Source organism: Biomphalaria glabrata, chromosome 18, assembly GCF_947242115.1.
Source record: "Biomphalaria glabrata chromosome 18, xgBioGlab47.1, whole genome shotgun sequence".
NCBI lineage: Eukaryota > Metazoa > Mollusca > Gastropoda > Planorbidae > Biomphalaria > Biomphalaria glabrata.
In genome coordinates, this window is record NC_074728.1 from 646,016 (window position 1) to 670,448 (window position 24,433).

At 35.0% G+C, this 24,433-nt stretch overlaps 1 protein-coding gene across 1 annotated transcript; it reads left to right on the plus strand.

Annotated features, from left to right (window-relative positions):
• Window positions 1–8,295: 8,295 nt before the first annotated feature.
• On the plus strand, window positions 8,296–23,731 carry LOC106070657 (ras-related protein Rab-22A-like). Its single transcript, XM_056017052.1, has 7 exons — window positions 8,296–8,553; window positions 13,883–13,979; window positions 14,484–14,553; window positions 16,052–16,145; window positions 17,829–17,858; window positions 18,570–18,695; window positions 19,154–23,731. Exons 1-7 carry the CDS (start codon window positions 8,496–8,498, stop codon window positions 19,342–19,344), a joined length of 666 nt encoding a protein of 221 aa, XP_055873027.1. The 5' UTR covers window positions 8,296–8,495; the 3' UTR covers window positions 19,345–23,731.
• Window positions 23,732–24,433: the final 702 nt, after the last annotated feature.

Sequence of the window (24,433 nt, forward strand, 5' to 3'; positions counted from 1 at the left end):
TTCTTTATGTTTCTAGATTTCTTTTAGTTCGCTAGTTTAGTTTAGTTGTCTGGTTGCTTAGATGACTCAAACCCCTTGGTCACAGAGGTGCACAGATACAACCCACCCAGTAGTGTTACAATCTGGCAACTGTAACTTCTTGTTATCCCAGGCTAGACATGACCTTAGGCCCCGCCAGGCTAACATATTCTCTCATTCCAGACAGCATTGTCCCTAACAATACATAATTACCTTGCTTTAGTTGTAGAATGAAAGATGAGCAAACAGTTAAAAGTTTCTATAGAATTCACTTGGAGCTGTGGTGGCTAAGCGGTAAAGTGCTTGGCTGCCAAACATAGGTCTAGGGTTTGAAGACCATTTTTTTTATAATAGTCCTAATATAAAGAAAAACAATTAGGCACCTTTCAGTCCACCCAGCTCAAATGGGTTCCTGACATTTAATGGAGAAAAGTAAAGGTGCTTGGTCATTGTGGTGGCCACCTGATACCCTCATTGACCATAAGACACAGAAACAGGATTTTTTGTATCATCTGTCTTACAGATCGCAAAGTCTGAAAAGGGAAATTTATTTTAACTTGAATATTTTCACATTTTGCCCTACATCAAAAAGCTTCTCCCATTTTTTGTCTATCATTCACTTTGTCTTTGGAATGGTTTCTTTTTGATAATGATTGAATATTGAGGTCAAATTAGACTAGTTGACTAAGAGTTTGTATAGTGTAATCACTGACTAAATCTTTTTGGTAATTTTCCATTTCATGGCTGATTAAAATTCTTCATGTTCATTGAAGTAATTACTGTACATTTCAAGGCGTGTTGAGGCCATCACAATGACCTGTTGCAGTTACTTCCCTTTATCATTAACTTTCAAATCCATTAATAGTTGTCTCAAAATATAAATTCAGACCGAACCTTGATGATAGATAAATATATGTAAAAGGCATGTTTTATTTAATTAATTATCCAAGAGGTTGTTTAGTAAATTACTATTAATTTAGAGTTATGTCCTCTTGAATCAGTTATGATACCAATTTATTTACCCAAATATTTTAAAAACTCTCTTAACTACAAATTTAAAATACCTGATACCTAAAGACCGGATACCCAAAGACCTGATACCCCCAAAGACCGGATACCCAAAGGGATTTAAACTAAAACTTTTGGTTTGCTTAATGATCAAGATTCTTCATGTTGCAGTTTCATTCAAATATTAATTTTATAAGCAGCTTATTATTGTATTAGGAAAAAGTTAAGATATTGTTATGATTTTCTATAAACCCTTGACAAATCAATGTGGCTAATTCAAGAACCAGACAACTTGGGCTCTGATACAACGAGACACTTTAATGAGTGTAATAAATAATGATGAGAAAACAATCAAATACTTTACAAATGGGCAGAAGTCAATGTCTGAATATAACAACTATACACAACTTCTACTTGAATCTCGTTCTCACCTTAACCTTCTTGGTCCTCTCCGAGTCAGACTGACTTGACTCAACAGCTCACTGTTCATAGTCAGATAACCAAAACACCGTTGACCTACACAGAGAATGTTTACATCAGTACTTTTTAAGTGCACAGTCCTGTGTCGCATGTGTTGGTTGATTACACAGAGGGCTACACTGACCAGCATCACACTTCAGTTACAACACTTAAGTTTTTCTTTATGACGCTGCAGTCATGTAGCACTATAATATAGTCAATTCATCATATTGACTATATGTGTTAAACTAATAGACTTGGTTCCATAAAGTTGGTACATATAAAATGGTTCCAATGGAATACATTTCTGACAACCAGTCCATCTCCTGGCTTTCACATGTGGCTCAGATATTGGGTACTGCAGAACTGTTTTTACTAATAGGAGAATGGGCAAATGTGAAAGACCAGCAAGCAGGAGGGGCTTTTTAGGCTTGGCTGGCTACCCACCTAAGAGAAGGAAAGCCTCTCTTGTCATGCAGCTATAACCAACATAGGGAAGCCTCTGTTGCCATGCAGCTATAACCAACATAAGAAAGCCTCTGTTGCCATGCAGCTATAACCAACATAGGGAAGCCTCTGTTGCCATCCATCTCCTCAACACTCCATCTCAGACTTGGTTCCATAAAGTTGGTACATATAAAATGGTTCCAATGGAATACATTTCTGACAACCAGTCCATCTCCTGGCCTTCACATGTGGCTCAGATATTGGGTACTGCAGAACTGTTTTTACTATTACTACTACTACTACTACTACTAGATCTCAAACAAGATAAGATCACAAATTAGTTAGATAGATCTCAAATAACATAAGATAAAATGTGTAAATTAAGGAAATAAAGCATAATAGAGGAAAGCAAAATTACAAGATAGATATCAAACAGTATTAATCATTTAGCCTTTTTTCCCAGCTAATAAATTTCATCTTTGATTCGCAAACAAAGTAAAATGAGTCTTTAAAAAATTCTGTACATTTTTTTTAACAAAAGAGAAAAAATAATTACAAAAACTAAACAAAATAAATGTAAAGGGCTTTCAGTGACTTTAGAACAGAACAAGTTTCCCTTAAACGTTCAATCTCCTCAACACTTCATCTCCTCAACACTCCATCTCTTCAATACTCCATCTCCTCAATACTCCATCTCTTCAATACTCCATCTCCTCAACACTCCATCTCCTCAATACTCCATTTCAACACTCCATCTCCTCAATGGTCCATCTCCTCAATACTCCATCTCAATTCTCCATCTCCTCAACACTCCATCTCCTCAACACTCCATCTCAGACTTGGTTCCATAAAGTTGGTACATATAAAATGGTTCCAATGGAATACATTTCTGACAACCAGTCCATCTCCTGGCCTTCACATGTGGCTCAGATATTGGGTACTGCAGAACTGTTTTTACTAATAGGAGAATGGGCAAATGTGAAAGACCAGCAAGCAGGAGGGGCTTGTTAGGCTTGGCTGGCTACCCACCTAAGAGAAGGAAAGCCTCTCTTGTCATGCAGCTATAACCAACATAGGGAAGCCTCTGTTGCCATGCAGCTATAACCAACATAAGAAAGCCTCTGTTGCCATGCAGCTATAACCAACATAGGGAAGCCTCTGTTGCCATGCAGCTATAACCAACATAAGAAAGCCTCTGTTGCCATGCAGCTATAACCAACATAAGAAAGCCTCTGTTGCCATGCAGCTATAACCAACATAAGAAAGCCTCTGTTGCCATGCAACTATAACCAACATAGGGAAACCTTTGAGGAAAAATCCGGAGGCAACCCTTTAGTTTGCAGCCTACAGTGCTACTCCCTGGCAGGGCCTGCGATGCCTCAAACTGTAGTGGCACTTTCCATTCCTTTGAATATATAGCTGTGTGGGTAACATCATTGCAACCACAATTGATGTCAGGAAAATGAGATGATTCATAGCTAATGTTTGGGAAATGAGATGATTCATAGCTAAAGCCTGGGAAATGAGATGATTCATTGCTAATGTTTGGGAAATGAGATGATTCATAGCTAAAGCCTGGGAAATGAGATGATTCATTGCTAATGTTTGGGAAATGAGATGATCCATAGCTAATGTTTGGGAAATGAGATGATCCATAGCTATTGCCTGGGAAATGAGATGATCCATAGCTAATGTTTGGGAAATGAGATGATCCATTGCTAATGTTTGGGCAATGAGATGATTCATAGCTAAAGCCTGGGAAATTAGATGATCCATAGCTAATGTTTCGGAAATGAGATGATTCATAGCAGCTTTGTGACTGAAGGAGGCCATAGAATCAGATCAAAGATTGAGATTTGCTGATAGTTTAGACAGAAACTTGCTCAAAAACAAATATTGTTACAAAGCAATTAGCTAAACAAACCTGTTTGTAAGAGCTTTTAAGTGACATATGGAAAAGCAAATGATCTCAAATTAGATCATATAAATCACCAACAAGATAAGATAGATCTCAAACAAGATCATATAGATCTCAAACAAGATAAGATCACAAATTAGTTAGATAGATCTCAAATAACATAAGATAAAATGTGTAAATTAAGGAAATAAAGCATAATAGAGGAAAGCAAAATTACAAGATAGATATCAAACAGTATTAATCATTTAGCCTTTTTTCCCAGCTAATAAATTTCATCTTTGATTCGCAAACAAAGTAAAATGAGTCTTTAAAAAATTCTGTACATTTTTTTTAACAAAAGAGAAAAAATAATTACAAAACTAAACAAAATAAATGTAAAGGGCTTTCAGTGACTTTAGAACAGAACAAGTTTCCCTTAAACGTTCAATCTCCTCAACACTTCATCTCCTCAACACTCCATCTCTTCAATACTCCATCTCCTCAATACTCCATCTCTTCAATACTCCATCTCCTCAACACTCCATCTCCTCAATACTCCATTTCAACACTCCATCTCCTCAATGGTCCATCTCCTCAATACTCCATCTCAATTCTCCATCTCCTCAACACTCCATCTCCTCAACACTCCATTTCAACACTTCATCTCCTAAATACTCCATCTCAACGCTCTATCTCCTCAACACTCCATCTCAACACTCCATCTCCTCAATACTCCATCTCAACACTCCATCTCCTCAATGGTCAATCTCCTCAATACTCCATCTCAATTCTCCATCTCCTCAATACTCCATCTCCTCAACACTCCATCTCAACACTTCATCTCCTAAATACTCCATCTCCTCAATACTCCATCTCAACATTCCATCTCCTCAACACTCCATCTCGACACTTCATCTCCTCAATACTCAATCTCAACACTCCAACTCCTCAATACTCCATCTCCTCAACACTCCATTTCAACACTTCATCTCCTCAACACTCCATCTCAACACTCCATCTCAACACTCCATCTCTTCAATACTCCATCTCAACACTCCATCTCCTCAATGGTCAATCTCCTCAATACTCCATCTCAATTCTCCATCTCCTCAACACTCCATCTCCTCAACACTCCATCTCCTCAACACTTCATCTCCTAAATACTCCATCTCCTCAACACTCCATATCGACACTTTATCTCCTCAATACTCAATCTCAACACTCCAACTCCTCAATACTCTATCTCCTCAATGCTCCATCTCCTCAATACTCCATATCTTCAATACTCCATCTCTTCAATACTCCATCTCAACACTCCATCTCCTCAACACTCCATATCAACACTCCATCTCCTCAACACTCCATATCAACACTCCATCTCCTCAATACTCCATCTCAACACTCCATCTCAACACTCCATCTCCTCAATACTCCATCTCAACACTCCATCTCCTCAACACTCCATCTCCTCAACACTCCATCTCCTCAACACTCCATCTCCTCAATACTCCATCTCCTCAACACTCTATCTCAATACTCCATCTCCTCAATACTCCATCTCCTCAACACTCTATCTCAATACTCCATCTCCTCAATACTACATCTCCTCAATACTTCATCTCCTCAACACTCTATCTCAATACTCCATCTCCTCAATACTCCATCTCCTCAACACTCCATCTCCTCAATACTCCATCTCCTCAATACTCCATCTCCTCAACACTCCATCTCCTCAACACTCTATCTCAATATTCCATCTCCTCAACACTCCATCTCCTCAATACTCCATCTCCTCAACACTCCATCTCCTCAACACTCCATCTCCTCAATATTCCATCTCATCAACACTCCGTCTCCTCAACACTCCATCTCCTCAATACTCCATCTCCTTAACACTCCATCTCCTCAACACTCCATCTCCTCAACACTCCATCTCCTCAATATTCCATCTCCTCAACACTCCATCTCAACACTCCATCTCCTCAACACTCCATCTCAATACTCCATCTCCTCAACACTCCATCTCCTCAATATTCCAGCTCCTCAACACTCCATCTCAATATTCCATCTCCTCAACACTCCATCTCCTCAATACTTCGTTTCAACACTCCATCTCCTCAATGCTCCATCTCCTCAACACTCCATCTCAACACTCTATCTCCTCAATACTCCATTTTAAAACTTGAGCTTCTAAACTGAGGGAGAGCCACTTTTAGTCTAGAAACAAGTAAAAAGAAAAGCCAAAAACTGTCAAGGAAGGGTCTAGATCTAAGTTTAGATGTCAACACTTCATTTCTCAGTATATTTGTTTGTTTAGATTTATGAGCGAGGATTTAGTTCAAACATGGTGTTAGAAGAAAGGAAGAATTCTAAACTAGGGAACAAGACAGTTACTGCTTTAGTTGCTCCGAGAGTTGCATCTTGATTTATAGGGTACTGCTTAGTTGAAATAGGTTGAAACCATGTTCTAACTCAAGCTTAGTGATGGTTATCTTTGTTTTGGTTATAAACATATTCACTGTTACTTGCCTATCATTTTCCAGGATGAGGGCGTGATGGCTGAGTCGTTAAGGTGCTAGGCTTCTGAACCTGGGGTCCTGGGTTCGAATCTCGGTGAAAACTGGGATTTTGAATTTCGGGATTTTTAGGGCACCCCTGAGTCCACCCAACTCTAACTTTAGTTGAAGAAAGTTAAGGTGCTTGGTCGTTGTGCTGGTCACATAACACCCTCGTTAACTGTAGGCCACAGAAACATGACCTTTACACTATCTGCCCTATATAGGGCAATATAGACCACAAGATCTGAAAGGGTACTTAAATAAGTATTTATTTAACAACCAACACTATAAGCTTGAAGGGCAAACTAAGAGCTTTCACAGACCCTAGTCTATAACCATCTTTTTGCATTATCTTCTTCTTCTTATCCTAGATGATTACATCCTACTCAGGTCCCTAGGTCAATCTAGTCATGCAAGTTAGTCTATGACTTAAACTCTGCCGATGCACTGGTTTCCTGGCTGACTCAGGCAACCCATTCCATGCTCTACTAGCATTAGGGAAGAAAGAGTATAAATTTGTCCTAGCATTTGGAATGAGGAATGTGCCTTTATCTTTGTGTCTTTGTAAGTATTTTTTAAAGCTTTGTTTTTGTATTTGAAGTTTATAGTTTAATGTTTTATGCATAATTGCTACTTATTTATTTTGAAGTAAACTAAACATTTAAGGGCACATTGGGATATTACGTGACGCCCAAAAATTACTTTGTTTTAAGCCCAATCCCCAAGAGAGTAATGTAACAAGAAAATTAGAATTTTACAAAAGACTTATTTGTTAATTTCCATTTTCACTAATAACATTTGTCATCCTGGTAGCTATAGAAATGATGGGAAAAGTATCGACCTTTATAGGCACTTTGATGATGTGAAAAGTATTGACCTTTATATGCACTATGATGATGGGAAAAGTATTGACCTTTATAGGCACTTTGATCATGGGAAAAGTATTGACCTTTATATGCACTTTGATGATGGGAAAAGTATTGACCTTTATAGGCACTTTGATGATGTGAAAAGTATTGACCTTTATAGGCGCTTTGATGATGTGAAAAGTATTGACCTTTATAGGCACTTTGATGATGGGAAAAGTATCGACCTTTACAGGCACTTTGATGATGGGAAAAGTATTGACCTTTATAGGCGCTTTGATGATGTGAAAAGTATTGACCTTTATAGGCACTTTGATGATGGGAAAAGTATCGACCTTTACAGGCACTTTGATGATGGGAAAAGTATTGACCTTTATAGGGAATTTGATGATGTAAAAAGTATTGACCTTTATAGGCACTTTGATGGTGGGAAAAGTATTGACCTTTATAGGTACTTTGATGATGGGAAAAGTATCGACCTTTATAGGCACTTTGATGATGTGAAAAGTATCGACCTTTATAGGTACTTTGATGATGTGAAAAGTATTGACCTTTTTAGGCACTTTGATGATGTGAAAAGTATCGACCTTTATAGGCACTTTGATGATGTGAAAAGTATCGACCTTTATAGGCGCTTTGATGATGTGAAAAGTATCGACCTTTATAGGCACTTTGATGATGTGAAAAGTATTGACCTTTAAAGGCGCTATGATGATGGGATATTATCGACCTTTAAAGGCGCTATGATGATGGCAAAAGTATCGACCTTTATAGGCACTTTGATCTTGGAAAAGTATCGACCTTTACAGGCACTTTGATAATGGGAAAAGTATCGACCTTTATAGGCGCTTTGATGATGATGACCGGCCATGCAAAATAGCGGCGTATACTACGCCGCCGTCGCCGGTTGACTAGTAGTATATATAACTCTATGTTCTGAATCTTCCAAATCAACCTTTTTTTATTATTATTATTATTGAAATACACTCTTGTGAAAAAAGAAACGAAAAGAAAAAAAAATGAAACCGGAAATGGTCATCAATAGGATTTCCTTGTTTACAAACAACATCAAGATGGCGAAGGTTTAATCTTTTAGTTTTATCAGTGACTCATTACTTAACTATCTTAGTGGTGGGGGAAAAAAACACATCGACTACTACAAAAGCATCTTTCTAGATTACGTTATTTAAAAATAGACTCTAGATTTAATTTCAACAAAGGAAATCAATAGTCTAACCGGAAATGAATGATCTAAACATGAAATCTCTAGAGGCGAAAGTGGTGGTGTTAGGTTCACAAGGTAACTTTCAATCATTAGTTAGCACATTAAATATATTATCTATAGATCTATTAAACATTGATTTTAATCAATCACAAAATGACTATAGAGTCCTATAACTTAATGTAATCTGAAACTAGACTAGATCTAGATTAAGATTATAAGATAAATAGATTCTAGACTCTAGACTTTATATATCAACTTTCTTTACTTTAATCTAGTTTATTATTAATCTAGTCAATTCTAGTCTATAACTATAATAACCTATACTCTAGATCTATGACAAAAGATAGAAATAATCTGTAATCATGTAATTTATTGTAATAAAAAAGTAATGTAAAATTTTGTAATACATGTTTTGTATAATATAGAGTATAGAGGGATCAGATCTAGATTTAAATTCTAAATTTATCTTAGCAGATTTCATTTCTAGTCTAGATTCTTAAGCTAAGACAAAGAGGACTGTTTTTCTATTGGCCTATTCATTTTTATAACACAATTCTAGCCAAATCAAAATGAAATATGTTTGTATTCATTAACTGAAATGTTTTGTTGTTTGTTTTTTTCAAACAAAAAATTTTATATTATACAAAACATGTATTACAAAATGAATGACATTATTACCAAATTTGATAGATTTTATAATAGTTTATAATAGTACAGGAAAAGAAATCAAGGATTTTAATATGTAAACATCTTTCTATTTATATCATGGTTTTAAAAAAATGCAATAAAAATAATGTCATCCCTAAAAGTACAAAAAAAAAAAATTCAAATTAAATTTATTTCATGATCTTTTAAAGAAGACAGATGTCTTATGAAATGATCACATAATGTTTATTGTCGTCTTTTTATGTTGTGTATTCAATTAAAGGAGTTACAGATAAACACACAATTTTCTTGGAAATAATCTCTGTAATATTTCCAACATAGAAACAGTTAAAGCAACAGTGCTCATCAAGAAAATGAATTGTTCAATTTCCATTTCGAGATAATCTAGATTTAGTTTATTGTGATATTTCCAATATCAATAGTGACAGATAAACTCCAAAGGATCACAAAGATTTTCCTTGCTTTTATCCAGCGTAAGTTTACATTTTCTTGTGCGTCTCAAATATCAGATTTATTAGGCCACAAAATCATTTCGCTGTCTACATTGCATTATAACTAATTATAGTGGAACAACCAAATGTTACATTCATGAAATTTTATGTGAATGAAGTGCCTTCTCCTGAAAGTCTTGCTAGTGGTTTGATCTGTGGACAACACATTGATTTTTTTTTTCTTTTCTTCTGGAGGCATTGGTAATTCGACTAAGTCTTCAATTTTTCATGCTCAATAATTGCAGTTTAAGATAAGATAATTTTTATTGATCCAATCAAATGGAAATTCAGTTTGACTACAATTGACAACCTAGCGTAACTAGTGTACAATAACAATATAGTTAACATTTTTTAAAATATTTTTTATTTCTGATGAAGCTACTCTAAACCGTTAGAATAATGCTTTAAATTTCAAATAGTTAAATTGCATATATTACCTATTACCTTCATTTGATCTCAACACATCAACTGATACTTGAAATATGGCAAAGGCAGAGTGATTGTGTTTATGATAGGTTCAACTTAGTTTTTGTTCTTCTGCATCAGCCTGACACTGAACGCTGTGGCAGAAAGAAGAATTCAAGCCTTTGAGAGTAAATGCTACAGAAAAAAATCCTTCTTAGTAGTCATAAACCATAATCACAAATTATTCTTTTCTTCCATCTGTAACACAAGACGATATCAATGTAAAAAAAATTAATAAACATTAAAAGTTGTAAACAATAAACACACATTGAATTCCTTTCTTTTATGTTGCTTTTCCATTGCTTTCTTTGTCTGCCTCTTCTTTTTTTCTGTAACTGTTCCCTGAAGAAAGGTCCTTGTGAGCCTTGAGGATCTCGTTGTGGGCTATAGAGTTTCAGTTTGCATTTTTTTATAGTGGTTAGTTTCGTGTGCATCTAGAGCTGCTTGTGATGATTCTCTTTTGTGCACCATAATGGTTTGTGCATTCTAAATTCCTAAGAACGCGCTTTTGTTGATGTCATTTTCTTCTTTGCCTCTGTTGTGGTTGTGCTGATGGCGGATCTTTTGTTGCAGTTGTTTTCTTCCCCAGTATTGGGGACGCAGGCTTGGGACTGTGAGGAGTCGAGTCTGTAGGCTTGGTATTTGACTATCACCCATGGTGTTAGGGTGTGGGTGTTGCGAGCCCTGATCGACTGTGGCACTGAGTTTAAGGTGTGCTATAGTTTCTTTGAATATAACTTGTACTTGCCTTGTAAAAGCTACTAGATCTATTATTCGTTCATCATAATATTTCATTTGCTCATTGAATTTCTAAACTTACGATTTTGTTTTTAGCTAATGTAAGTTAACTGATCGCTATCGTTGAACAATTGTTGTATTCACTAAATGTTCAGTTGAATAACCTTTATTCAGTGTTAGTCAGTCACTGTTTCCTATGCAGATAATATTAACTTTGGTTTGCACTGTTCAGGGTGGGAAGCACGGGGCCGTAATATCATACCCTATTTAAACTGTTATCCCCCACCCTGACAGTTAGCAGGTCATCATTGGGTCCCCTTGTTTCTAATCTCTTCCTTTTCGATCCAGTATTTGTAGGTGATACCTAGAATCCTTGTCTAAAAACTTAATTTCATTGCTAGGATCTTCCTTTCCTCTAGTTCTGCAGTTAGCAAACATATAAGAATGTAGCCATAACCAATCAGTCTTATCAGCTTCCAAGTAAAACTAAAATTGTATTCTTAGCTTGTGGTGTCTGTACTCTCATATGGTTGTAAAAAAATGGACGCTGAATGCTAAGGCTAAAAGAAAAAATCAAGCCTTTGTGAGTAATACTAGAACTGGTGGGCATCAAATACCAGGAAAAGAAGACAAATGAGTTTATACTTTTACAAGTCAACACTCTGGCTGGTTAAAAAGAAGAAACTCCCCAATACTGTTAAGAGATGAAAGCTGAATTGTGGAAAGACATCCTTCAAAGTACAGAGCTGGCTGGTCAATGTAATAGAATGAACTGGCCTCTATCTAAATATCCTGCTACGAACAGTTATTGACTGGGAAAGGTGTAGGAGTTTGGTTGCGCAAACTGTCATAACACCCCTTGACGAAAGTCAAGAGACAGATGATGATCTTATACTTGGATGATGGACAACTAAACTATTTATTCCCCAGTGATGTAACAGTCATCATTATAACAACAATAAAACACTCCTTCGTAGGGACATGATAAAAAATAAGAAATCTATTCCTCTATTAATAAAAGTATTGTGGGACTAGGAGAAGGAAGAGAAGGCCAAGGTCACCCCATGAATTATCATGTATCTAAGTAATAAATTTTTTTTTAAAATAGTTTTCTTATTACAAAATCAGCATTTTTTTCAGCTGTAAATGTTCATGCTTATTGTAATATTGGCATGCATGTAAGGACTTTTAAGATATGAGAAATTAATTTGCAGCATTAACAATAGTTTCCTTGTTCTTCCCTGACATAAGTATTTATTCAGTAAACCTACAAACTAGTAATCTATTAGTATAACTTAATAGCAATTATATTAAGAAGTTGTCAGTGTAGGAGGGGAAAAAAATAATTTAAACATGAAAAAAAATTTTTTTTTTAATGGAACCATTTTTTATGGTTTATACCTGAAAAACAAAAAGTGTACATAGACAGAGTGGATAACCTTTTATTTATTGAACTGAGTCAACAAAATGACAACATAGAAAAAGACTTGGAAAGAATGAAACATTGGGAAAATATATTTAATTAAAAAAAAATAATTTATATATGTATTTAATGTCTGGACGACCTAACTATTTAACAACAGTTATACAACCCTATGTCTTTACCAGTTTTCATGTATCTGACTAATATGTTGGCCTCCTTCAGTCGTTGAATGACCATGGTTCATTTGATAGAGTACTTTTTCATGTGACTTAACTCTTTCTCTCCGTAATTATTTACCATATTCTGGTGGAATTAACGTTGGTATCGTCAGTTAGGAGAGAAAGAGTTAAGAACCCATTTCTGGAGAGACATTCCTGTCCACATACAATGACTGTAAAGGTGACATTTGCATTGATGGTAGAGGAACACATTTTTTATTTGACTCTCCTTCCTCCTGACTTGAGGTCAAGATTTCTTCAATGTTCATAGCTTTCTTACTCATCATCTCTTTCAACATAGTGCAGTCTAGTTAACCAAAATAGATAAAGTCCAGTTGTGATCTTTACTCACCTACCTGTAATTACTGTGTGTTACTTCTTAGAGTGTTAGTCAGTAGACTAAGCTGCTTGTGTAGAGTATATATATATATATATGGCTCCTTTTGTCTCGAAAGGCAATGGATGCACCCAAATGAGTCACTGGTTTTGGCTTAATCTTGAGACGGGGCAGAATCTGGTGTGGCTAATCAAGCCAATTCTAGAACGGCAGACTTTGCCACAATTCGTACATGTGTATGCCTCTGATTTAGGGCTAACAGACAGGGCAGCTTTCTTTTTATCCCTCTTGATTAAAGCCGCTTCAATTCTTTTGTTCTCAGCAAGGGTTGTCCCAGCACGCACAGTCTGTCTCCATGCACTCCGGTCTTTGGCTATGTTTTCCCACATACTTTCGCTGATGCCTGCGGCTCTCATGTCTCGCTTGCAGACATCTCTATATGTTAGTCTTGGGCGGCCCTTGGGTCTGACTCCTTCCACAAGCTCAGCATATAAGATATCTTTCGGTTTCAAAGGTTGTCATGGCCAGGGGTGTCAATGGGGTTAAGCTCCCATTGTCTATAAAATACTCCTAATGGCATGCGTCTCAAATAGCCTCTGACAACTAAGTCCAGCACCTGGCCTGCTCGTGTGGCTTAGATATTAAGCCCGGCGAAACTGCTCTTACTAACAGGTGAAGGGGTGAAGGCGGATACCTGGCGCCACAAAACCGGGAGCTTCGGGCAGATGTAGAGTATATAAGTATCTTTTTATCTTATAAATTACAGATGTTACTTCAAGAGAGAAGATAAGTATGTCCTACACCAGGTGCAAGCTGGCTATATGGGCATTCAGGGAAATGGCTGAAAGGGCCCCATGGGTGCCACTATGGCACATGTCAGACTGTTCAGGGTTTTATAATGTTCTCTAATAAAACAAAGAAAGTTATTCTCTTTAACATAATATATGCACATTACCAATGTCTTCTAATTATCCTGATCAAAAAAGTTATTCTCTTTAACATAATATATGCACATTATCATTGTCTTCCAAGTACCGCTGATCAAAGAAAGTTATTATCTTTTCAGGAGTGGGCAAAACCAGTGTAGTCATTCGTTATGTTGGTGGCATGTTCAGTAAAGCCGTGAGCCCGACTATTGGAGCATCTTTCTTCACTTACAAATTGTACGTGGGAGAACTAGTTTAAAGTAATCTGTAAACATTGTTGTTGATAAAGAGACTTACTACATCAAACTATTTAAAGTAATCTGTAAACATTGTTGTTGACTTACTTACTGCATCAAGCTGTTTAAAGTAATCTGTAAACATTGTTGTTGATAAAGAGACTTACTACATCAAACTGTTTAAAGTAATCTGTAAACATTGTTGTTGATAAAGAGACTTACTACATCAAACTGTTTAAAGTAATCTGTAAACATTGTTGTTGACTTACTTACTATATCAAACTGTTTAAAGTAATCTGTAAACATTGTTGTTGACTTACTTACTACATCAAACTGTTTAAAGTAATCTGTAAACATTGTTGTTGACTTACTTACTACATCATACTGTTTAAAGTAATCTGTAAACATTGTTGTTGACTTACTTACTACATCAAGCTGTATTTTTTAAAAATCTTTTTGTATGTCATTGATAAAAAAAAAATGATTTCTCTTGTCACTGTTGTAGGACACTTGAACAATACAGAGTCAAACTTCAGGTCTGGGACACAGCGGGACAGGAACGGTTTAGATCTATGGTAATAATATTTTATTCTGGACTGTTCAATTGTCTATGACCTTTTTTATGTAACCTGACTTGTAAATTATTGTCACACACATACACAAAGATTTAAATTCTCAAAAGAAAAAAAAATGTTTAGTTACTCAAAAGAATTGATTTATCATTTTTTTGTAGGTAAGTTTGTGTTTATTGGAAACGAAAATGTCTATTATCAAACGGATGGATGACTGCGGAGTTTTGTGGTTAGTGCTTTAAAATGTGACAATGCTTCCATCCTCTGTGAACCTCCAGGAGCTATAAAGTATAGCTCCCTCCCCCTTTTCAGACCTTACAATTTGTAGGGAAGATAATGTTATCTGTTTCTGTGGCCTACAGTTAACTAGGGTGTCATGCGGCCAGCACATTGACTAACTACCTTTACTTTTTCAATGTCAAAGGACCCCCTAGGTTCAGAAGACTAGCGCTTGACCTCTCAATCACCTCAGGCTAGGACGTAATAATCTATGTGTCTGAAGGAACATTCCAAAAGTAGAAAATAGAAACAAAAACTTTTCAATTTCACTGGAAAACACTAAAACTGGGAACAAATTTTAAACGCTGAAACAAAATAAAATAGCAAGTAGTGTGCGCAAGTTCTAAAAGTTAAAATAAATTCTATAAAAATTATCTTAACATTGTTTAGTTTTTCTGAAATAGTATAGCCTCCTCAGTTTCTCAATTTATATTTATACTGGGATTTTGAAATACATGATTCTGGTGACCCTGTCACATTCATCAATATCTTACTTTGTTGAGCCTCACATGGTCTGTCGATCATCTTTCTGCGTTCCTCTCTGCCTTTTTCCTTGCTCAGAATCTTTTTCAAAGACAGGCCCGTCCATAATTTGTTTTCTTCATATTCCTTTTTTTTTTTGGTCTGTTTCTTCTTCTTTTCTCTGGTTCTGCTCCTTGTAGGAAGGTCTTTCCAAGCCCTGAGTGCGTCATGATATCAACATACAGTTTAAATGTGTTTTTTTTTTTTTACAGTTGTCATCATGGGACCCACCTTTGGGATTGTTTTGAATGACTTCAATTAATCTATTAATGTTCCATGTATAATTGATTGCTTTTAACTGATATCAGGTCTATGTTTGAAATCCAGTATTTTTTTACCTTTACCTATGCCTTAGTCTTTTGGACCGTTGGGGCACCAAGCAAGACTCATCGACTGTCTTTCTCCATTCCTCCCTGTCTTTTGCCCTGTTTAGAACCTGTTTCAATGGCAGGCCCGTCCATTCTTTTATGCTGTCCTCCCATCGCTTTCTCTGTCTGCCTCTTTTACTTTTTCCTGGTACTGTTCCCGGAAGGAAGGTCTTTGCAAACCCAGATGATCTAGTATTAATTAATCTTAACCGGTAAAAAAAGAAAGATTCATCTCTTATATTGTTTTTAGGAGTACATTAAAAAAGAAATAGCAATGCTTTCTGTCAGTTATAACCAAATCTTAAATGTTCTGATTTTTTTTTTAATTTCAGGCTCCAATGTATTACAGGAAGGCCAATGCTGCTATGTTGGTCTATGACATCACATCATTGGAGAGTTTCTATGACATCAAAGACTGGGTCAAAGGTCAGTTTGAAACTAAGGTTTCTTCTTTCACATCTATTTATGTGGATGGATGGTGTCACCTGATGATTCTGTAATGTGACTTTGGGATTGTTTCTCTTTTAGGCTTTCCATCTGTCAGGATGGTTAACTAGACTTCACTAGAACTAATATTTGATGAACATTTCAACAGATTACTTCAAATAATTGTGAAGCTTCCTTTGTAGCTGACACACTTGTTTTTAGACAAATTCATTGACACCATATAATTTCAATATATCCGGTATAAGTATTACACAACCTGAATTAGTGCACCAGTTGTAAGTCCTTCTATCAAATCTTTATAAATCTGACTGAGACCTTTAAAAGTATTTTTCTTGTATACAGACAGGTCTAGATAGGAATTTTCCTGCTTATATACAAGCACAAAACCATTTCCCATTTGTATCTTGATGGCTGTTCTGTTTTTTATAAAATTTTGGATGTTCCTTCAGAAATAAATATTTTTATGTCCTAGTCCAAACACCCTGCGGGACAGCAGGGGATGGAAGTTGACAGGATTTAAACATGGGACCATTGTGATCACATGCAGAATGGCATACCAGTTATCTCACTATAAATTGAATATAAATTACAGAGGTTCCTTCAAAACAGAAGATTATTGTTTCCTATGCTTCTTCATGTGTTAACCCAGTCAGCATGTTAATTTGAGACACTCTGCTGAATCATTGATTTTCTTAACTGATTCAGGCCACCCATTCCTTTCTCTAATGGCAATAGAGAAAAAGGAGCACTTACACTAATTTGTCCTTGCATATGGAATAAGAAATGTGCCTTTATCTTATGTCTTTTCAAGTATTTTGTTTGGTTTTGTATTTTAAAGTAATTGTTTATTGATAATTGCTGCTTTCCTTTTTAGTCTTCTCTTAGGGATTTTACTAATGGTGTTACTCTAGTAAAATGTGGCCCTAGTTTCACATTGTAAGCTTTAAACAAAATTAAAATTGATTGTTATGAATTGGGTAACTTCCTCCCCCGCAAAAGCCATCTACAATCTTTCAAGAACATGACACACACTTCTGTTAAATTACCGTCTTAACAAAATAAATCTCACACACCTACCCCTTTGTAGACACAGTGCCCACCCTTATGAAACTGTAAACATCTTCTTTGAATACCCCATCTTAATCCAGACCAAAAATGCGAAATAACTAGGTATTATAATAAATAAAAAAATATCATGGAATCCCCATATTGATGAAACTATTAAAAAATCAAACATTAGGGCTTTTTATAAGAAATTTCTACAAATCAAATAAAAACATAAAACTAAACTATTATTTAACCATGGTTAGGTCAATAATAAAATAATAATAATCTTAATTGTCCGTAAATATGCATCCTCTGTTTGGGATCCCTCAACTCAAGAAAACATTAAGAAACTGGAACAGACACAAAATAGAGCAGTGAGATTCATAACAAATGAATATTCACATTTGACTATAGTAACACCTTCACTAAAATCATTAAATTTTGAAAGCCTTCAGGCTAGAAGACTTAAAAGTAAAGTAGTAATTATACATGTCATGATTAGACAAGAAAGTAATTTCAAGTGCAGTAACATTACCCCATTCAAAATCAGCTAATTATGTAATTTCTTTAAGTTCTTTAATTTTTAAAATACATTATTTTTATTTCTATCTTCAGAACTCAAGAAAAATGTGGACACACCAATAGGTAAATCTCTCCTTTGTCATTCTAGATGTCATCTTACTTACTTTACAATCAACAAATATTATCAGTTGTAAGAAGCAAGGTTCCTGGGTGAAGAAAATAATGACCAAATAGAGATAAGCTTTGAGGTTGCTAAAAATACTGACTTGAAACATTCTTTTTTGGGGACTTGAATGGTCCAGGTAGGTAGTAGACTGGGACCAGGTCCCTGCTTGGCAATGGGGCTAGTTTAGAGGTCCATGGTTCAAGTCTTCTTTTAACGTATCTATGTTTTAAAGTGAAAGTTCTCCTTTCGGACCTTTTTGATCTATAGGGCAGATGATTTTAAATGTGGCCAGCACAATGACCAACCACCTATACTTTTCCCTAACTAATGTCAGGTATCCATTAGAACTGGGTGGACTCAGAGGCACCCAAAGATTTAGAAATTAAAAATCCCAGTCTTCACCAGGATTTGAAACCAGGACCCCTAGTTCAGAAGCAAAGCGTTTTACTGCTCAGCCTCCTATCTATGTTTTGTCATATTCTTAACCTTTTCTCTGAAAAGTGGAAGTTCTTGAAGGGAGACAATCATTCTCCCCCCCCCCCCACACACACACACATATAGATACACACATACATACATACACACACATATACATACATACATACATTTACTCTCTAGTTCAACTAATGTTGTTTTATTTCTTTGTAAATGTAATAATGTTTCCTCAGTTTTATGTCTCCTGGGAAATAAGAGTGACCTTGACAGTGGGAGAAAAGTCAGTAAAGAAGATGCAGCAGAGTACGCCAGCTCAATAAATGCTCTATTTTATGAAACCTCAGCCTTAAAAAACACAGGTACTGGTACTTTTATTAGTATTTAGTGTCTCCCCCTTTCATCCTGTCTTGCCCCAAATTTAAATTTTACCAATAATTATTATGTTACTTTGATATGTTTCTCAGATAGTAAAAGCAAATAATAAGCCAGTATTTCCTGATTTTAATGTGCTTAATCTTTCCTATAATCATTGCAAAAGTTTTTAAAATGATTATTAGTTTATAAGAGATATTTTTTTTAAAAAAGACGACAAATGTTTCTTTGACACAAAAGAAATCTAAAATTATTTTTCTTAAAAGAAAAATGATTTAGATATTACCTTCACCTATTGCAACTTGGGGCATCACACATGATCTGTTAATTGTCCCCTATCCATTGCAGGCTTGTCCATTCTTTTATGTTGTCTTCCCATCGCTGTCTCCTTTTATTAAAATGACCTTTGCCAGTTATTTCAAAGCCATTTATTTGTATTACACAGGTATTGAAGATGCTTTTCTTCAAGTTTCCAAGCAACTGATCCACCTGTATGAGACAGTCCCTAACAGTGGGATGGGCTCTCTCATATCTCAGCAACCACCAGACATGTTTGCAGGAAGCCAGGCTCTAAAACTGCCAGACCGACAGGAACCAGGACAACAGCAGACGTCAGAATCCAACTGTGCTTGCTGAGCATATTTGACGTCTGCTTAATTGAATGCTTGTTCCAGTCGTCATGAAACATTTTGTCACATGACAGACTTGCAGTGTGAAAGGTCAGACATCGCGTGAAAGACACTTCTCGTGGATGTTAACAGAAAAACATTTCAATTTCTGATCAGGATTATAACAAGACATGTGTTTACATTCTTTCATCTCACAGGAATGAGCTTTGACCTTTGATTTTCTTGCCAGATTTTTCTGACTGCCTCGTGTTGCTGACCTATATTTCTTTTTATCTTTTTTCCCGTTGTATCAGAACATTTGAGAAGAAAAAAAAATACTTCCCCAAGCTCAGATTGTTGCAATGGTCTAATTTACTTTTGTAATGGTAGCTAATATAAAAAGGCTTTTATGATGTTGATAATGTTTTTTGTTGAACACTGTTTATCCTGGGGAGCTGGCGTCATCATAAATGCCACGTTGTTTTTATACTAATATTATATTAAATCCCAGCAATCTATGTTTGCAGTACCAGCTTGTTTTAAAATTGTATTTTATTGACAATTTTGTAAAACACATTAGAAAAAGCTGTTTGGGATTGTAATATTTTTGTTACAAATAGAATTTTTGTAAGATAATACTGTACTTTTGGTGAAACCAAGCAGCTATTACATTTACTATACTGAATACAGTTGTGTTAATAGTGCATCCCTTCATAATTTTTGTTGTTTTTACGTAACGGTAATAATGGTCTTGGTGTATAGTAGATTAAAGAAACACTACTAAAAATAATAAATCTTTCCCTGATGGGTTATTAGTTTTATTTAGGGAATCTTCACTTATTTGTTGAAAGTGAAACTTTTACATTCTATAGAATTATTGTGTCTTATAATAACAACTGTACAGAAATACACTTACACTTAAATGAAGCATTGCAAATTAGTATATATACTCTGGTTCAATATTTAAACAAACTTCTGGGGATGAACTTGGGTTTTTTTTCTTGGTTGTGATACATAATTTAAATAGTCTCATTTATTCATACATCAGCAGTTTATAGGCTATCTTTTTTTTTTTTTTTTTTGTTATTCAAATAGGTTGTGATGATAGATAAGAGATGCAGAAAAAAATATGCAGAGAGGTGAAACAATGAACTCACCCTTAATCTTCGGAGTCGAAGACATAGCCACTAGGTTGTGATAAGGGATCTTTCTCTATGAACAATGTTTTTACTAAGCTCGTTTTGAAAGTTATTCTCGAAATTTTACCCGACAACTTAAAGTGGTTACTAATATTTTATTTGAAGAATTATTGTTTCTGTAAAAAAACATGTTTAAAAAAAATGTTTTTATTATTGCCATCAGTCTCGTCCGTACATTTTCAAATAGTTATACAAGCTAAACAAATTGTATGAAATGTATATTTTTATCATTTTGTATTGCATTCATATCAGTAATATGTAGAACTTTTTCATGATGTAATTAAATACAAGGTAATGCCAGTGATGATTAGACAAACCTTTTCTTTTCATTCACTTAATGACAGTTTTTACTATTGCACAATTCTGGAAACTCTAGTCAGCACTATTTCACTTCATGTCCTGAGTGTCACTTAGTAACGTGTATTTTACTTGCTTTAAGGTTTCTTACATTGTCTAAATTTTTTTGTGTCTACAAATATTGAATAACTGTTGAAAGCCTATTTCAGTCTAATACTTCCATGAACTGAGAAGTCTTTGATTAGTTTAGATTTGCAACCATATTTTCAGTGTTGGTTACACTTCTCATAAGTTTCCAAAGTGCATGATAAAGTGATACTAAATAAGCTGGCAAATAAATTTATTTGTTCTTGTCTGAAGACACAGAAAGGAGATTTTTAAATAATGTCTTTACATCATGTTAATTAAGTCAAATACATTATTGAAATGAGCTTGTCATCAACTTTGCAAGGGTTGAAATGTAAACATTGAATAAGTGAATTTTGGTGTGTGTAGAATAAAGATGTTTTTCTACCCTTTGAAACATATGGTATCCATGTTTTATGCTGGTGTCAACAAAGTCTACTTAGTATTCAACAAACAGAAGATACAGATTTTCTTCAGTTTCCCAATGAAATGTAAAACTAAAAGCTATTTAAGTCTAAGTCTTTGTTATGGTTGCCTTATATTGTCAAACTATTTTCAAGACAGCCTTGTTCTATGTCACAGATGGCATCTTTCATCTGTTTGAATTGCAGTGCTTTCATTTGTACACATTTTGTATATGAGGGGAGATAATTTAGTAAGTTTATATACATTGATGTATGGCTCTTGTTCCTAGACACAATTGGTATTCCCGCAGTGTCCTCTCTGAGGTGCATTCCTGGGTGTAAAATAAAAGATAATGGTCACTCTCTTAACTAATTTGATTCGTAGACATACTATACATTACAGTTGGCAACCCACTTGGTTGCAGGTGCTGGTTGAGAGAATACCATAGAACTCCAAGATTGCTTGGGTAAGAGTGCTTGGGTTTGAAATCACAAGTACAGCCTCTTCTATATGAACAGCTCCATCTGCCCAAAGTTCAAAATTAGTCAAAATGCCAGGTATCTGCCTTAAAATCTTCGTGGGTCTGAGAGAAGTTTGGCTGGGCCAAGGGCTTGACCTGAATAAAATATTTACTTATATTGAGATTGACATTTTCATCTTGATTAAATTAATCATCACAAGTTTATATTAATAATAAATGTACTGTTATTTTTTGTATATTTTATTGTATTCAGATTTTTAAAATTTGAATTTGTCACTTATTAATGAATTCTCCAGACATGTCTGTGTATATCATCATACAATGGGATATCAACTATTATATCAAATTGCTCTTTATGTTGATAGTATTTTTTTATTTTTTTTGCTAAGAAGCGTACATGACCTCTGCGTTAATGATTACGACTGCACATGTTAGTTCCTGCTAAATTAGTTCTATTGTCGCTGTTGTGTCATTAAGCATGGCTGCTCCATGCTCTGTTTGCATCAAAGAAAAGCAACATGGTTCAAAGATGATATTTTTTAAAAAGTTTTTGTGGTTGAAAGGTTACCAAGGGCTGAAATTCATTGAAGACTTTCGATACAGTACGGGAATAGTGCGTTGCATTATTAGATTGTCAAAGAATGGATTGAAAAATTAGACAATCATCAAATGTTAAGCATGATGATGGAGCCAGACCATCATTTACCACATCGAGGAAATCATTGAATGTGCACTTGACATAATTCTCTTAAACACACAAGTAACTATTAATAGAGTGGCACATTGCAAATTAATCATGGTTCTGTCTATGAAATCTTACATAACAGACCGGGTTTCATAAGGTCTGTGCAAGATGGGTCCCAATTGAGATTCAATGTTGAAAGAGGTGGTGCACTTCAGACTCTAGCTAAATCAAAAATCTCCAGAAAGCTTGTGCAATGGTGAACCAAGTGCATTGACAAACAAGGGGAGACTATGTTGAAAAATTCTGTACATGTATGTTTCCTATGTGTATGACAATGAAATGTTTTAACCACATTGCAGACTTTCCCTCATCTATATTCAACAAGGGAAGTTGGCCAGTAGCACTCCTAAACTAAATGAACTGTCTATATAAAATACATGTATTGGTTTTTTGTCAGTTGTCTACTTTGGTAGACTTTTTTTTTTATGACATACATATGTTACAATGATCCGTGAATCATTATAAAACTTAGCAAAGTTGATATCTAGCTAAAATAGTAAATATGTGGAAAAAAAAAGGTTGAAATTTTTTTGTTGCAGAAAATCTTTACCCATAATTTTGTAAATTGTTTGCAAAAAAAATTACTGCCTTGAAATGCATTGATAAAACAAAACAAAAAATTATTATTACAACAGATTTTAAAAAATATTTATAATTTAATACCTTTTCACTTTCACTTTTTCACATCAGTACCATTCTGTCCATCATAATCTTATAAAGGGACAAATACTATTAGAGTTTAAACATATACTTACTTTGATATTGTCAGATATTTTGTTTAATATAATAAATAGCTATTTTATGTGTTACTCATACTGTATGTTTATTTTTGTTCTAAGAGCCTCAATGTATTTATATGAAAGATTGCGAAAGGTGCCACTGTGAGGCTAAAGCATAGACACACCTTCTTACAGATGAATTAAATACAAAATAAAAATAATGTAATCTAGGTTGCTTGTGTGTACACATATCTCTCTTGATACTTGCATTAGTTTTGTCCCATAGTCAAATAATCAATGTACAGTGGAATTCAAGCCTGCATAAATCAAAATTCCTCTTGACTGAATTCATTGTTTGTTTGTTTGTAGTTTCCTTCTTTGTCATTGATGCCAAGTCAGTTAACCCAGGATTATTATAATAAATACTGACAATATTCATGCAACTTTTCACCTATTTTCAATCATTCTAGTCTTATCTTATCAAATAATAATAATATTTATTGTCCACGTGGAAATCTATCTTACAATTTGTGCATTACCCCAAACAAAAAACATAAGAAACCAAAATGTACATTCACGCCGGACTCACTCATAATTTACATGTGACAAAGTTTATATCAGATAGTTCCTATTTAATGATTTGATTGCCAGGGGACAACGTTACTTCAAAAAATAGGATGATTGCGTCCTAGGCGTCATGCATCTAGTCATGCATGTTAACCAATGACTTAAATTCTGCCTAGTCATTGGTTTTCATGGCTGAATCAGGCAACCCATTCCATGCTCTAATAGCATTAGGGAAGAAGGAGCATTTGTACACAATTTGTCCTAGCTAGAACGAGGAATTTGACTTATCTTTGTGTCTTTCTGAGTACTTTATTAAATTTTGTATTTGAAGATAATGGTTCAGTGTTTTGTGTATAATTGCTACTTTACTTTAGAGTCTTCTATCCTGAAGGCTTTCTAAATTTAGTGATTTTACTAAAGGTGTCACTCTAGTCAAATGTGAATATTCGTTTGTTATGAATCTCACTGCTCTATTTTGTGTCGGTTCCAGTTTCTTAATGTTTTCTTAACTTGAGGGGTCCCAAACAGAGGATGCAATTATACATAAAACACTGAACCATAATCTTCAAATACAAAAA